Source organism: Ammospiza caudacuta, chromosome 10 (genome assembly GCF_027887145.1).
Source record: "Ammospiza caudacuta isolate bAmmCau1 chromosome 10, bAmmCau1.pri, whole genome shotgun sequence".
Classification (NCBI taxonomy): domain Eukaryota; kingdom Metazoa; phylum Chordata; class Aves; order Passeriformes; family Passerellidae; genus Ammospiza; species Ammospiza caudacuta.
The window spans coordinates 10,739,344-10,755,717 of record NC_080602.1 but is presented as its reverse complement, the minus strand read 5'-3'; the positions used below and the strand labels follow the sequence as shown (position 1 = coordinate 10,755,717).

Genomic DNA, 16,374 nt, shown 5'->3' with positions numbered 1-16,374 from the left:
CTAAAAGCAACCTAAGAGATGTCCCTGTCCAGGTGCTCTGTAAGGAAAGCCACTCTGTTCCCATGAGAAACACCAGGACTACAGAAAGGCTGCCTTGGAAGGAGTGCAAGGAATTTGAGTGAAGATATGAGTTTGAAAAATCATATTAAGAGCTTCCCAAATGCTGGGAAAAATGTCCCAGCTTGCGTGGGAATGGCACATCAGACAGGCTCCAAAACCAGGCCTAAAGAACAAAACCAGAGTAAGACAAGCCTGGACCTTGACACATCCATCCATGAAATGTTCAACCTTCTTTTATTATGTAAAACAGCAGCTTTGGCTTTTTGTTCTTGCAGCAGAGAATATGCTGGGGGCTGGGATGAAAGCAGGGAGCTGGATCTGCCAGGACAGCAGGACATGGAGCAGGGAAGGAGCTGTGCCCCAAGAACTGCCACTGTCACATCTGAGGGAATGATCAAAGGCCGTCAGCATGACTGTGGCATTCTGAGGACATTGATGCCTTTTCCAGGAGATCCTTTGTTACCCTCTGAAAGCAACACGTGCCTTAGTGCGCTCCTTTCCCACTGCCAGCCTCTGGAAAAGTTACTGACAGCAGTTAAGGTGTTACTAAAACTATTAAAAACTACTCCTCCTTGTCCTAGGGGATCTCACAAACCACTTGCAGCATCAGAATATTTGTGGGAATTCAGCCACCTCAACATGTGCCATGTTTTTATTCCCTTTGATTATTTTCCTCCAGAAAGCACAGAGTAGAGTTCATATTCCCAATAGGTGATTTAGTGGAAGTTTAATGGAAGAAAACAATCTGCCAGACTCCTTGGTGATTCCAAGGAAATTCTGGACTTAAAGCAAAGCTGCTTTTATAATAAAGCAAAACATCCTAATTTTGTAAGGACAATGAAGCACTTTCACAAAAGAGTGAGGCAATCGGATTTCAGACACTAGAGACAAAGAATCAGCTTAATAGAAAAGTGATAACATAATTTCAAGTGTCATTAAAAACAACAAAGATTGATCACTCAGATGTCAGGGAAGAGGAAAATCAAATTCCAGCCTTTTATATGCATTCCATCCAGGCCTCACTTGCACCCCATAACATACAATTACTGAGCTACTCTGGATGCCTCACTCACAGGCTCTTTGTGTTTCATTATCACAAAATATAGTGAGCCTTTATTAATTTACTGTAGTCAAACTGTCAGTTATACCCTGAGGTTGGGGCTTTTCTTCCTTCTTTTAAATTACTATTCCCCAAACATCTTATAATCTATTTGCTGTCTCAGTAAGTACAGCAGATAAAATTAGACAGTAAATTAGATTATTTTGTGGGATCTACTAGCAGAAAAATCTCCATAATTACTCTGCAATGCTTAACCTTTCCTGAGCTGGGCAAGTGTAATTCACTTGGTACCAATCACTCAGAACCCTGCAAACAGAAATTGCAATAATGGGAATCTCTCACATTTGTGGGAAGCACTAAGGAAAAACCTGCATTAGGGATGTGGATGTGATCCTACAATCACAGACTTCACAGAGCAGAAATTAACATGGCACAAGTGCCCTCAGCTGTCATCCCCTCACTGCAGGGAAGTGTTACATGTACAACAATGTTTCTGCAGGAAATTTTCAATTACATGAAATTTTGCTAAGCTGAACAGCAGAAAGCTGCTGCAGAGCTTGCTGGACTTTACAGACATTAAATGTTACTGCTCAAGTCCTTTCAATAATTTAGTTTCAGATGAACCATCTCATCTGCCGCAGGTTTTTCAGAATCTGTGGCACCTGCATTTGTTCCTTGTCCCACAGACATGTCCCAGGATAAATGAAGATACAATACATGCTGGTAGAGCACACACTGCACAGTTTTCAGAGCAGACAACCTTCCAGACACTTCTCTGTGCCTGTGTCCCAAGCTCTGGGGACAAATCCACCTGGGCAGCCACCTGGAACTTCCCTTCCCAAGTGAGGAATTGTCAAAAGCACAAAGTGACTCCTGCACTTGCTGAAGAACAGACCCTTCCCACAGCAGGATCCTCAGCCAGAATGGAGACTGAAATAAAAAAATATTCACTGGGTAAGAAAGGCTCCAAGTTGGTTCAAACCTGAGGAGCCACCCAGCCTGAATAGAACAGCTCCATTCTAACCTTTTGTACCAGGCAATGTTGGAGATTTCACTTTAGGAAGTTTTCCATGAAGGGCCTCAGATTTATTCCAATAACTTCACACTACAGAGCCCTCCCTGCTTCCTTCCATTTCCCTCAGCATTCCCCACATTCCTGGCAGAGACAGCACTGACTTGGAGCCCATGGAGCCAATCCAGCTGGAAAGCAGGAGGACATTCCCAGTGCAGAGCCCACGGATGACATCTGTCCATGTGCCACTGCCACCAAGGATCACACACCAGGCTGGAGTTTGGATTTTGGAGCTCCTAGGGCAGGGTTTAGTCTTTTCCTTTCTTTACAGACAGTGGAGATGTGGGAAAACTATAAAATATGAAGATTACAAGCTGGAGCAGTGAACCAATTCAAGGAAAGCTTCTTAGTCCTTACTGGCATTCTTTATGGAGAACCAAGAAGTCAGCAGCCTCTCCATCAGATTTCTTTAAAAATCTTCAAGTTAGTGAGCTCAGAAGGACTCTTTGGAGTTCTAAGAGCCTTGTTCCAATGGAAACTTGGAGCACTGAGTTAACTTCCCTTTCTCACCCAACACCCAAAGCTTCCTCCTCTCACACTAATTAATTTGGAAAATATTTTATCACAGCAACTAATTTCACAATATATTGCATTACAGGCTGTCTGAACAACTGCCAAGGCTGCCATCACTCAAGTTTACTCATATTTATCCATTAACATAAATCTTATTGCAGTCTTCAACAAATAATCCATCACATTTAATCTCCTTCCCTTTTCTCCAGATCTTATAACAAATATTTAATACCAAAACCCCACCACTCCCTATGCTTAAAATTCATCTATTTTCCTATAAATACAGGCTTCAATCCCTATTCTCCTTAGGAATACAACTTGAAAAGCAAACATTCTATTTTGTATTAATTCATTACCACAGTTATGACAACAGTAAAAATAAGGTTTTGTGTAAAATCCTTTAACAAAGGGTCAGAATTAGGGATAACCTCCCCATGCTGTCTGAGTTTTGTTTCCTAAGGCCACACACACACACACAGAAATGTCCCATTATATATGGCCATACCTACATATATGTATGTTAATGTTTGGGGTGGGGGTGTGCATAAACAAACCTGGGATTTCAGAGCTTTTCCCAGGCAGAAGGGACATTAAAACCTGCCCAGATGAAAAGAATCAGTTTTTTCTTGGGACAAAGAAAATCCATGCTAAGAAAGTCATACTTTTATATCAAAAGGGGATTTTAATACAAATTAAATGTGATTTAATTTGTAATTACATTAACAGACCATGCATAACAAGCTAAGGTAGCTATTTAGCAACAGTAACTGCAGGCTTTTCTCCAACAAAGAATCTTAATTTCTGGAGATTTTCCAGTTATTCTATTCACACCAATAACACAACAGCTGGAGGGTAAATGGAGTTTAAGAGGTCTCTGTTCTCAGCTCTTTGAATCTCTGCCCTGTTCAGCCACAGTCACAAGCAGCAGACTTGGGAACTTTGGCTCAGTTTGATCACTTGAAGGAACAATGAAAAAAGTTTACCCCACAGAGGGGAAAAAGATCAAATTTCTACCTTTACCTACCTTAAAACTCAAGCTTACAATGAGCACATGTTTCACTTTAAGGAAAGAGCCAAGTGTTGCAAAAAGGAAAAAGTCAACTGGAACCCACTCTTGTAACAAAAAGCAAACCACTAAAAAATAATGCTAAATATTCTGAAAAATCAGGTTAGACTTGGTTCAAAATGTGTACATTTGAAGATCAAGTATATTTACTAATGTCATGCTCCAGCCCTCCAGAACAATTTCTCACTCAGAGTTATGAGAAAAAGAAAATACCTGTGAAGCCCTAAGAAGTTATCATGGTAACCTCAGAGAATGAGGGAAGTGAATTCCAAAGGGAATTAACAGCACTGTATTCAGTGGTGGGAAAATGTGGGCTTTATGTCTCAAAAATCAAGAAAATAAAAGGAGAGCTTTAACCTCCCTGTGCCCTGAATGTGCCACAAGCTAGAGAAGGACAGGGCATCAAAACCTCCCAAAGATGTGACATGACATCACTTTACAGACAAGAACAACAAATTCAGCTCTTGCCAGGCACATTTATTCTGCCATTTCACCCCATTTGATTGTGCTGCTCTAATGAGTCTGCACCAGTTTTTGCAGGGGAGTGAGTTCTTATATTTCTGAAACCCCCTGAATTTAAATCATGTGCCTTCACACTGACACAGCACCATCTCTCAGGGGCTGTTTGTCATTTCCCACAGCAGCCTCCATCAAAGACAGTTCAAATTACCAGCCCCTGGATTCTTTTAATTTAAGAGTTGCCAAAAGAGAGATATATTATATGCCTGGTGCTGCAGAGACTTGAGCATTGTTCTGGCTGCTTTCTGTGTCACAATTTACCTCTCCCTGTTCCATGATTAACTTGGCTCCCCATTAATCTCACTGCTGACTTTGAGGGACATGGAAAACATTGAAATAACTGTTTGAAATCCTGGTTTAGGAAGCATGTTCATTACATGGACAAAAATGGCCTTGATAAGATTTGTTCTGCTACTTTAACATGGATTTCCTACCACATTACTCTGACTATGCCAGCAATGACAATGTAGATGTTCTCACTCTATACGTCTCTGAAAACTCACTGATTTTTTTTTTGCCATCATGCCTACAATTTTATCATTCTATTTTAATGAGAAAATGTGTCATTTTGCTTTAAACACTTATTCTTCCATTCCTGTGGGACATTCTGACACAGAATGGACATTTCCACTGCCGAAACAATGAGTGCGGGGCTTCGCACTCAAAATATCCCAAGTCATCCTCCTTTTCCTGTAGTGTCCTTATTCCCTCAATTGTTGCTTCTATTCTGGTGCCAGTCTAAAAGTAATCCATTCTTAATAATCTCTCTGCTTCAGACAAGATTTCTTGGCTTCAAATGGCTGCAAAAAATACCTTGAGACTGTTCTAAAGTCTCCCTTATCCCAAGACTGAGCCGTGAAGCGCCCCAGCAGATCAGGCTCTGCTCTGCAGGTTTCAATCCCAAAGGAAGGTGTGCACCACCCCAAACGCTGACTCCAGCCGGATTGCTGCCCTCAGACACGGCCAGGGCTGTCCCAGCCCGTACTCACCCATCGGTGGGAAGCTCCTCCCCGTTCCGTGCCCACCTGACGAGGGGCGGAGGGAAGCCGGCAGCCACGCAGGGGAGCAGCGCGCTCTGCCCGGCCAGGCGGCTCAGCGACGAGGGCGGCTTCAGCAGCGCCAGCTTCTGTGGCTCCTCTGCATCTGCAACACGACAGGGCACAGCTGGCAAAATCATGCTAAAAACCACCAAAAACCCTCTGAACCAAAACCCAACTAGCCAAAGAAAATCACAAATAAAACCTCCAATTCCTTTCCTGCCCCTCCATCCCCACCTCACCCACAGCCTCTCCCAGCCTGGTTACCATTTCCTCCAGACATGCAAAGTCATTCCCCACTTTCGGGATTCTCACTCTTCCAGCTCAAAACTGGAACTTCCACCAGGTAGCAGAGATTTAGGAAAGAAAGGTTTGAGTTTGTCCAGCAAACCTTGGGCTCCATCAGGGAGCCTCCTGAGGAAGTGCTTTTATACACTGGAAAATGAAATTATTGCAGCAGTGACTGACCCCAAGTAAAATACAACAACAAGGAATGTGCATGCTGAATAACACAAAATAAAAATGCCCCACCACAGCTCTCCATCCTTATGAAAACAGGGAATCCTCTGAAGTGGTTCTACATTGGATTAGGCTGAGTGGGGTTTGTTCCTTTTTCTTCCCACCCTTAAGAAGAAGCAGGAGGCACTGATGTGTTTATTCAGTCCCTACTACAGGGTGTTCCCTCTGTCTGTGCCCAGATGCCCTTTGGGCTCACCATGCACTGCCAGCACTCTGAGGGCTGTTTGAAGGTGTTATGGCAGCAGAGCTCCTCAACTGAACAAAGCCTCAAATTATTTCTGGCCACCTAAAACGGGGGCGGAGTATTCTGTACCTACTCTACTCCTGCTCCCTGAATGAAGCACCTTCTGTGTGTCATCACACACATCTTTGGCTGCTCTCTCACTTGGGCCTGAGGTGGTACTCACAGGGATTTCAGGAAGTTGTTGTTTTGGTGTTCCTCAGCTCAAAACACTAAAAATAAAAGTGAGTGTTCACAGCACTGAGCTCAGGGCACACAGGAGCCCCAGGGCACAAGACAAGGAGGTGCCAGGACACTTGGGGGAAGCAGAACAGGTGGAAATCCCATGTGGGAGCTGGCACAGGCAGAGGCAGCCAAGCTCTGAGCAGTCCTGGATCAGCTCTGCCCAGTTCCTGGCAGGAACTGCTCTGCCTGCCCTGCTGTGCACGGGGAAGAAGTGCCAGGGACCTGGAGCAGCACATGGAGCAGCCAGGCTGCAAAGCAGGGACACAACACCTCCATCCTTACAGGCAGCCATCCTTACACTGACAGGAGCCAGGGTGATTCCTTGGAGACACAACTCCCACTGCTCCAAGCTCCCAGGTAAATGGAAACTGCATCCCAAAGGTAAGTGACATTTTTCCCTTGCAGTCCTGTGTTTGAAAGCACCCACTGCTCAGTGGCAGAGCTCAGAAATGCATCTCTCTGCCCAGTGGCAGCCTGGCATCAGCCAAAGCAGAACATTTCAGCAGCAGAACACTCTCTGAGGATGCCAATCCCTGGGATGCAGGAGTGTGCTGGGTGTGGTTCAAAGCCTGGGAAGCAGAGGTGGGTTCACTGTCAGCCCCACATCAGATAACATTTAAATGAGGAATAAAGTGAATAAGGAACAGATTAATCCAAATCCTTCTTTCAAATACTTCTCAGGCCAAACAATCAATTATGGGGCTGCTCAAGACTAAGGGAGCTTTCCCTTCAATAGCTTAATCCCACTTTCTAAAAAAAAGTCTGCTGGGAGGGATTTTACCAAACTTCACCATCAATACTTTTGGATTCATGAGGGAGCAAAGAAACAGCATCATTTAAACTCCCTAACACAGCTCTATTTCATCACTTTCAGTAAAACATTACAAAAGCAAGGAAACTACAACTGCAGGCAAAAAGGATTCAAAAGATCAGTGTAATATGGAAGTTTTCAAGAAATTTTCAGTATTCAAAAAAGAAAAGTCACCAAAATCCTCAGCATTTGAAGGGCTGCAGAAGCATGCGGGCAATACAAACTACAGGAATTCAATCAATCTTTTCCAAAAGTGCTCTTCTTCAAGCCCTGTACCCTTAGTTGGAGAAGGGACAAGGCCTTGGAAAGGCCAAAGAACTGAATGAAGCAGTCCTACTTTGAGCATGATTCATTTCCAACATCCCAATTCCAAAAGAGAGCAATAACTGTAAAAACTGGGGTATTTTACAGAATAATTTAGTATTCCAAGTAGAGAAGGGCCAAGAAACAGCTATTCCTTGAAAGGGACCCCTGGAGGTGCCCCCATCTGCCTCAAGTCCACCTGCTGCCCACACCAGGTCAGGCCAACCATGACATTGTCCAGCCTAACCCTGAGAGATTGCCAAGGTAGCGGAGGAATCATCAACTCCCTCCAGCAGCTCCCCAAGAGTAACAACTGAATGAGAATTCCAACATGGAGAATAACAATCCAGAAGAGACAGCTCTGCGAACAATTAAGGAAGCCCATATGAAACACAGGCTGTATTTCCCTAGTTTGGGAAAGCACAACCCACATTCCTGTCCTATTTTTGGTCACTTTTCAAACCTTTGTATTAGAACAGCTGGTGGTGTCACTGGGAACAGAACACACTGAATGTGCCAACAGTTTACATCAGCACTGGACTTCTGTTCTAACAAAAATATCTCAACATTTCAGCACAACAGACAAAGCTGAACCTTCCAAAATAAAATGTCACCTCCTCTGGGGGTTGGAGACTTCCCAAAAGGTCCCATTACTTAGACAATCAATTTCCAGAATATTGGGACAATTAAAAGCACCTCAGCTGAAGTATCCCAAGAGCAACAGACTAAGCACCAATTTCTTTGTGAAGCTTCCACAGGGTTTGAAACATGGAATTCAACCTGACAAACTTAGGAATCCCCAAACTTTTATATTCACAGAAACAGTCAATTCCCATTTTGTATCATGTCACAATGGAAGTATATTACTGGGGGTTTTTTTTCAAGAAGTCTTTCCTTTTAAGCTAAACAAAGACGACTCCCCCCCACCTTAATGGTATGCCTCAACCAAACCCCAGCCCCTGATTTTTGCATCATGCTTACTTCATGACTCACCTTCTCCTTAATCATCCAACCTAAACTCCTGTCATTGGGATCAATACACTCCCATCTAATGTTGTTATCTTGTTGTATTCATATTTCTAAGAGTATAATAACAACAGTATGGGACTCGAAAGTCCATACCTTCTAGCTGGTTTTCTACCAAGCAGCTCTTCTCTGTTGTGCAGTTCCTCATGGCTTCACAGAGGCTCTCAACCCACCCCTTTTTATTCCAGTTACCTTCACAAGCTACAGCTGCTGCCCAACTAAGGACTTCGCAGCTGTAGCTCATTTGGAGTAACTAGGACCCACTTATCCAATACACAGATCTTACAGGGACTCTCTCCATATTATGTTGTAATCTTATTGTTATTATCATATTTCTAGAGTCCCATACTGTTGTTATTATATTCTTAAAGTCCATACCTTCTAGCTGGTTTTCTACCATGCCACTCTTCTCTGCTGTGCAGTTCCTCATGGCTTCTCAGGGGCTCCTCCAGGGCTCTCAGCCCACCCCTTTTACCCAGTTATCTTTGCAAGCTACAGCTGCTGCCCAACTAAGGACTTGGCAGCTGCAGCTCATTTAGAATAGCTGGGACCCACTTATCCAATACACAGGACTCTCACTACAATCTAACAAACCACCTATTGCCCCAAGGAGACCAAGGCCAGCAGGGAGGCCCCTGGGGGAGAGAGCTGGACCTTGGGGGGTGTGTGGGTCTGAGACTGGAACACCTCACCACGTGGCTGAATTCAACATCTGGAGATATTATGCAAAGGCCCTTTTTGCTTCTTTACCCTGCACTTTACCAGCAGCAATTCAGGCTACAACAATAATACAATATCACAAAATCATACATCAGCCTTCTGAGAACATGGAGTCAGATTCTCATCTCTTCCCTCGTCCTGGGGACCCTGACAAAGCCCCCACCGTTTCTCTGGGGTTCAGAGCACGGATGCCACAGTACCTGGCAGGACTCGGAGCTCGGCCTCGTCGCTGTACTTGGGGGTGCCGGGGGTGTCGAGCACGCAGCGGTAGAGCCCCGCGTCGGCGGCCGAGGCGTTGCTGAGCAGCAGGGCGCCCCCGGGCAGCTGCAGCGCGCGCGCCTCCGGGCCCAGCGCCTGCCGCTCGCGCTCCCAGCGCAGCAGCGGGGCCAGCTCGGCCGGCACCTCGCAGCCCAGCACGGCGCTGCCCCCGCGGCGCACCCACGCGGGCTCCGGCTGGCTCGTGAACCTGGGCAGGCCTGCGGGAAAAGCACAAGGGTAACACGTTGGGGACGTTCTGAGCACGACGCCAAGGCTTGGAAGTTCAAGTCAAGAGTCAAGAATGTAGCTTTGGAAAAGTTAAGATGTCATTGTGAAAAACGCCAATCTTTTTTTTTTTAAATTGTAAATGTTTAATAGTAATAAAATGGTTATAAAAATAGCAATGTAATTAGAGTAATAATAATTTGGACAATTTGAATTAGGACAACAGGAGACAATGGAAACAAAGAGTTACAGACAGTCCAGGTACATTTTTCTGGGCGGCATAAGCCCAAAAAAGGACCCACCTTAACAGAGGATTAACCCTTAAAAATAATAGCCTGTTCATATTCATACATATCATACATCTCATATTCATACACCTCATACATGATGCATAAATTCCATTCAAACACAGGATTCTGTCTGGGCAGTGTCAGCTTCTTCCTCTTAATCCTAAAGGCATCATCCTGCCTGAGCAAGGTGGGAAGAAGTTCATTTCTCCTGATAATGGAGCAATAAATTCCCTTTCTCTGAAAGATTTGGTGTCCTGTGGCTGCTATCTCAGTGCAAGTCTTTTCTTTAGGAAAAAAGGCATCCTACATAGCATAGTTTCTATTTTAACATTATGTTATAACCTAAAACTATATGTAACCCACTACTTAAGAGAATTATTACAGCATAACTTTCTAACACAACACATATAATATTCATTTTAATATTTGTGAAAAGCCAATCACAAAATACACATTTTTCACACCACTGTAGGACATGAAATAACACAACACAGACACACTGCTGTTCTCAAGGTAAAAAGGGAAGTTTATTTTCTGGCTCTAACATTTAGAGATTTCCAAAAGTGACAGTGGATTGGAGGGTGACAATGCCACTGTTTGTCCACTGGACAAACCAACAGTCCATCCAATTTCTCCTCCTCCATAAAAGAATACAAAACAATAAGTTATTTACAGGAAGGGTGTGAGAAAGCTGATTACAAGAATGCAAACATCAGAAGGCTCAGAAAATCTTAAAAAATCAGGGCGACATTAAGATGCTCTCCAACTCTTTAAAAACCTTACCAGCTGACAGGACAATGCTAAACATGGGTGGTGTAAAGGCAAACAGACCCAATAATCACAGCATCCTGGAATGGTTTGGCTTGGAAGAGACCTTAAAGCCCATCCAGTGCCACCCCCTGCCATGGACAGGGACACTTCCCACTGTCCCAGGGTGCTCCAAGCCCTGTCCAGCCTGGGACACTTCAGGGATGGAACAGCCACAGCTCCTACAATGCAGCCTTGAAAACACCTTCACTTACCCAAAGGCCTCTGTACAGTGCTACAAGGTAAATATTGAGATAAATATTTGCATATGAACATTCCCAGTGTGGCTGAGACTGGAGCTTCTCCAGGGCACACCACAGAGCTGAACCAGCAGTGCTGCACAAGCTGTGTCACCTTTTCCATAAAAATGTTCTCCAGAAACACCCAGAGCCCATTTAATGGCTTCACAGTTGGGCTGGGGAGGCCAAACCTTGGGGGAGTTGTGGGAAGAGGCTGGAGCCACAGCTGGAGCCACAGCTGGGGCAGCCAGTGAAGATGGAGCACATCCAAGACAGGGAATAGCACAGGACAGCAGTGAGGGAAAAGTGAGGCACAGTCCTGGAGTGGGCAGGCCAGAGGAGGAGGAGGAGGGAGAGGAGGAAGGGCAGCTTTGGGTGTCACCCTGGGGAGACCAGGGTAGAGCATGAGGCTGAAGAATTGGGAATGAAGGCAGGGAGGTGAACATGGAAATGGGGAGCAGGCAGGGAGAGCACTTTAGTTTGGTTTTTTCTTACCACTCAAATTACTTTAGTTGTCAAGAAATTAAATTAATTTACCACAAGTCAAGGTTGTTCTGCCATTACAGTAAGTGGGAGTGATCCCATCTTGACTCAGTAACTTTAATCTTATTTCCTTTTCATCCTGCTGAGGAGCAGAGTGAGGGCACAGCTGGATGGGCAGGCAGCCACAGTCCCCCCTCCTAAGCATTCTGCACAGGAAATGATCAAATCTGCCACAGTTCAACCCCCTATTTTCACAAGTCTCAATACCTGTCACAAATGCACTGGGAATGCACCAGTTGAAGGACTGATCCTGCAGGACAGCCAGACTGAACCCTAACAGAGGAGGATTCACATATCCTAACATTTAGGATTAGGATTTATATACCCTAACATATAAATCACTTCTGTGCTGCCAAATTTGTTCCATAACCCTGTACAGCTCATCCCCAACTGTTACATATTTTCTTCCCTTTCTGAGTCCCACCTGGGGACTCCTTCCATAACTTCATTCCTCCAAGAAACTTTGTTTCTAGTTTCCCCTCCCAGTGTACTTCCAACTATCTTGCAGTCCTTTGATCTTGACCTTGTTTTGGTATTATTTTGCATCTTTGATATTTTATCTATCAGTCCCTCCAAGGTATTCACAGGAACAAAAAATCCAACTTCTTTGTTTCAAGCCTTCCTTCTGCTTAATGAAGCTACAATCTTCAGTTTCTCTCCCTCATTCCCCTAACACCCATTCACCTTTAAAGATGCAGAATGCTGGGATAATTTTGGAAGGAAAGAACCCAGGCAGAGCAGAATCAGCTACAAGGTCAGAGCTGTAACTTGGGGATTTGTCCAGTCAGACCTCAATAATCCCCAAGGGGTGGAGACTGCACAACCTTTGGGTAACCTCTTCTACCTCATGGAGCAGAACTCCCTCTTGAAACCCAGCCAGAACCTCCCTTGCTCCAGCTGACCCAAATGCCTCCTGCTCTGCCAGCAAGCACTCCTGGCAGAAACACAAACCCCAGAGTCATTTAAGATCACAAATATCCACAGAAATATTACAAAACTGCTTCTCTGTCTATTGAAAAGATCTTCCCCAAAGATGGAGCCATCTCAGTGGCTCTGCACAATCCATCCTACAAGCCCAGTAACCCTTTCCTGTCCTGACTCACCCATCCCTGTGTCCCAGCACAATCCCAAGGTAGCTGTGCACCTGCCTGATCTGCACACTGTGCTCACAATTCCATCATTAGTCAGTCTGGAGCATGACTGAATTCTTCCTGTGAGACCATGAGGCCACAGCAAGGGTAACAAGGTGTCCTCCTTTGCCACACTCACTAATTCAGTGGGTAAATAAGTTGTTCTTACAGCTGATGGGGCTGTTAACCCTGAGCCTCTGAACTCCAGTGTCTGAAGCATCTGTCCTTTCTGAAAATCTCCCTCTTGACAGAATCCATTATATGTTCATAATTGCCTCTGATTCTTATCTCTCTCAATATTCTCATTTATTAAGGGAGCATATGAAGCATATGAAGCCAGTTCTTTTCCCATCCTGGGAGGGAATCCTGGGTCTTCTCCTTCAGCCAGGTGACTCTGTGACTTCTGCTTTCACCTCACCTTTGCCATCTCTTTGCTCCCAGCCCCACACTGGCTCCTTCAAGCACAAGCAGGAAAGTTCCTGGAGGACTGAAACCCTGCAATTTCTCACATGCAGCTCAAATATCCTTTAATTTTAATCCCTGACAAGTGCTGTTCATTTCTTGGACAAGACAGACCTTGTGCCTTCTGTTGTGTGCAGGTGCTCCACTGAGGTTAAATAAGCTTTATTCAAGATGCTTTCATTACTCACTGGAAATGAAATTACAGTTCATTTTCCAAGTCATCTTAAATGCCACTAAAACCTGTATTTCGTCATAGTCCTCTGTGGTTTTAAAATATACATTTTAACCTAGCCTATAATTTTGTCCTAAAGAGTAATTTTCTCTTATTCTACAATTATTGGCAATTTGCACTGCTTAAAAGCCTCCATTGTGGAGGAGGACCCTTTGCTTTAGCTAACAAACAACCACAAAACAATCATGATGCATTACAAAAAGCACTCCAAATCCAGGCCTTAATTACTATTAATTTGGAGATCTGTTTATAAATCCAGGAGCAGGTCCCAGAGTGCTGGCACACCTCCTGCAGCAGTGAGCCACTAGAAAATACCCTTTCATCTCCCAGCCCAGAACCTTTCCATTACAGAGCTGCTCTCTTCAAAACATCAATTATCAACTTCTAAGCCAGCATTTCCTGAACTTTCTATAGTCATTTTTAGAGGCATTACCATGTGAGCCAATTCAGTCTAGTTAAACTACAAACGCTTTTAAAACTATTTTAAAAGATATGTTTTTAAAAAGTTGATGCTTTTTTCTCAGTGCTTGGTATTTCCCAAACACTTCAATCAAAGCTGAGCAAGAAGTTCTAACGATGAGTAGAGTCCCAGGATGGTTTGGGCTGGAAGGGACCTTAAAGCCCATCCAGTGCCACCCCCTGCCCTGTGCAGGGACACTTTCCACTGTCCCAGGGTGCTCCAAGCCCCATCCAGCCTGACCTTGGGCACTCCAGGGATGGAAGGTACACTCCTAATTGAGGGAGCTGCCCCCACTCCTCAGCCATGTGGTGCAGGGCAATCAGCTGAAGACATCAGCCCATCTTTTGGTAAATGAATGTCATGATAAATGACACTTTGGGCTTCTGACATTGAAGACAATTTTTTCATGTTTGTGCACACATTAATCATTCTGTGGCAGTGCACATACATTAGGTATCGATTTCAGGACACCAAAGGAAAATACTACTGACCTAGCAGGAATGCAGGTTAATAAACTCAATTTAGGAAGGATGATTTTCCATTTGGAATGTTCTCTAAACACAGGCAGGAGAACACATAAGCAACAGTGCACTCACATGCATATAACAGGGATTAGATGCATCCCAAACCCCTCATTTGTGCCAGGACAATGCAAATGGCAGGGAAGGTGGGGAAGTCAATTCTGTGCCTCTTTTCTCCTTCCCTTTTGTTTCTTCCTTCCCCTCATCCAAGCCCAGAGCAATGGCAGGAATGTGAATGAACAATCTATTAATGCAAATGTGGTGCATTCAATCAGCATTCCCAGCCTCAGCCTTACTGAGATTTGTGGCTCATTGTCTCCATTTCTGAAAAAGATGTGCCTAGAAGAGCAATAATTCCCATGCTCCTAGAAAACACAGATGGTTAAAATTCTGGCTGTAGTCTCCTGCCCTCAATGGAGCCAGTATTTCATCTCTTGGAGTCTGCAGAATCAGGGAATTCACTGCCCTGAGCCAGATGCCAATCCAGTTCAGCAGCCTCCCTGCAAGTACAGCCAGTGCCAGTCATTTCCAAGGAGACTGAAAGAAAAAAAGCTTCATTATCAACCATTACTAAAGAACTGGCTCACCTGAGTGCAATGACTGCAGAGCCACACGTGCCTGTGCTCTGGTTAACGTGGATGCCATTGCCATGCACAGTTCAACCCCCCAGAGTCCTGCCAACCCTTTGGGACCCATCTCACCAAATCAACACTGCAAAAGGGAATTGAGAAATGAGAACCATCTCTAGGGAAGAGAAAGCTGGGGAGGAATCCCCTTTCCTGCCTGGGGCAGGGTTGTAGGAGAAATCACAAGCCACTGGGAGTCTTCCTCACTTGTGTCCCCTCTGTTTCCACTGCTCTGACTGGAATTTAAGATAAGACTTTGTACAACTGTAATACTTTGTATTACTCTGGTTAAATGTGGATGCCATTGCCATGCACAGTTCAACCCTTCCCCAGAGTCCTGCCAACCCTTTGGGACCCATCTCACCAATTCAACACTGCAAAAGGGAAGTGAGAAATGAGAGAAAGCTGGGGAGGAATCCCCTTTTCCTGCCTGGAGCAGGGCTGCAGGAGTGGTCACAACTCTGGGAGTTTTCCTCACTTGTGTCCCCTCTGTTGCCACTGCTCTGACTGGAATTCAGGATAACACTTAGTACAACTGTAACACTTTGTACTGCTCTGGTTAACATGGATGCCATTGCCATGCACAGTTCAACCCCCCAGAGTCCTACCAACCATTTAGGACACATCTCACCAATTGAACCCTGCAAAAGGGAAGTGAGAAATGAGAACCATCTCCCCATCTCTAGGGAAGAATCCCCCTTTCCTGCCTGGGGCAGGGCTGTAGGAGTGGTCACAAGCCTCTGGGAGTTTTCCTCACTTGTGTCCCCTCTGTTGCCACTGCTCTGACTGGAATTTAGGATAACACAGTACAAGCATTAGACTGCTCTAAACACACACATCACATGTTTGTGCAATTAACATTTTCCCAAGGCTGGTTTCAGGCCTTCTTGTGACATCTCGATGTGCTCAGCAAATGTTTTCTGTTTTTTCCCCCATTGCTACTGCAATATGGAAACAGCAAAGCACAGGAGCAGCTGGCAGGTTTTCCATCCTGTTCCCTCCTGGATACCATCTGTGAAAAGCCTTTGCTGCCCAGAGTTAACTTGTATTCAAGTTTCTCCTAACTTACCCAAGTCTAAAGTAACTCCAGCAGCACCAGCTCCAAACATTCCACCCTACAGCTTCCACTCTCCATCTGAAATTCATCCAGCTAGTCTGTGAATGATCCCACAAACTGCTCACAATTTTCAGCCACTTGAATTTTCCCCCATTCCTGATCAAATTTGAACTCATGACAAACCCATAACTGTAACTCCTTTCCCCAAAGAGCCTCTTGGGGAGTGTGGGGATTTCAGCACCACGAGGAGGTCCTGGAGAATGGGAACATGATCCCCTATTGTCAGGACAGCTCCAACATCTGCTACCCCTCAGCAGCACAGCCATCACAAAGATGCTGCCTATTTTGTTAG

The 16,374-nt window shown here is 44.8% G+C and overlaps 1 protein-coding gene across 1 annotated transcript in view; it reads right to left on the bottom strand.

Annotated features, from left to right (window-relative positions):
* The window catches only part of NEO1 (neogenin 1), a 175,067-nt gene that overhangs the window by 93,898 nt on the left and 64,795 nt on the right, over window positions 1-16,374 (bottom strand). The window contains exons 3-4 of the mRNA XM_058811045.1: window positions 9,373-9,648; window positions 5,280-5,433 (exon numbers count right to left, since the gene is read on the bottom strand). Coding sequence (XP_058667028.1) covers window positions 5,280-5,433; window positions 9,373-9,648 — 430 coding nt within the window. The remainder of the gene's footprint in view (window positions 1-5,279; window positions 5,434-9,372; window positions 9,649-16,374) is intronic.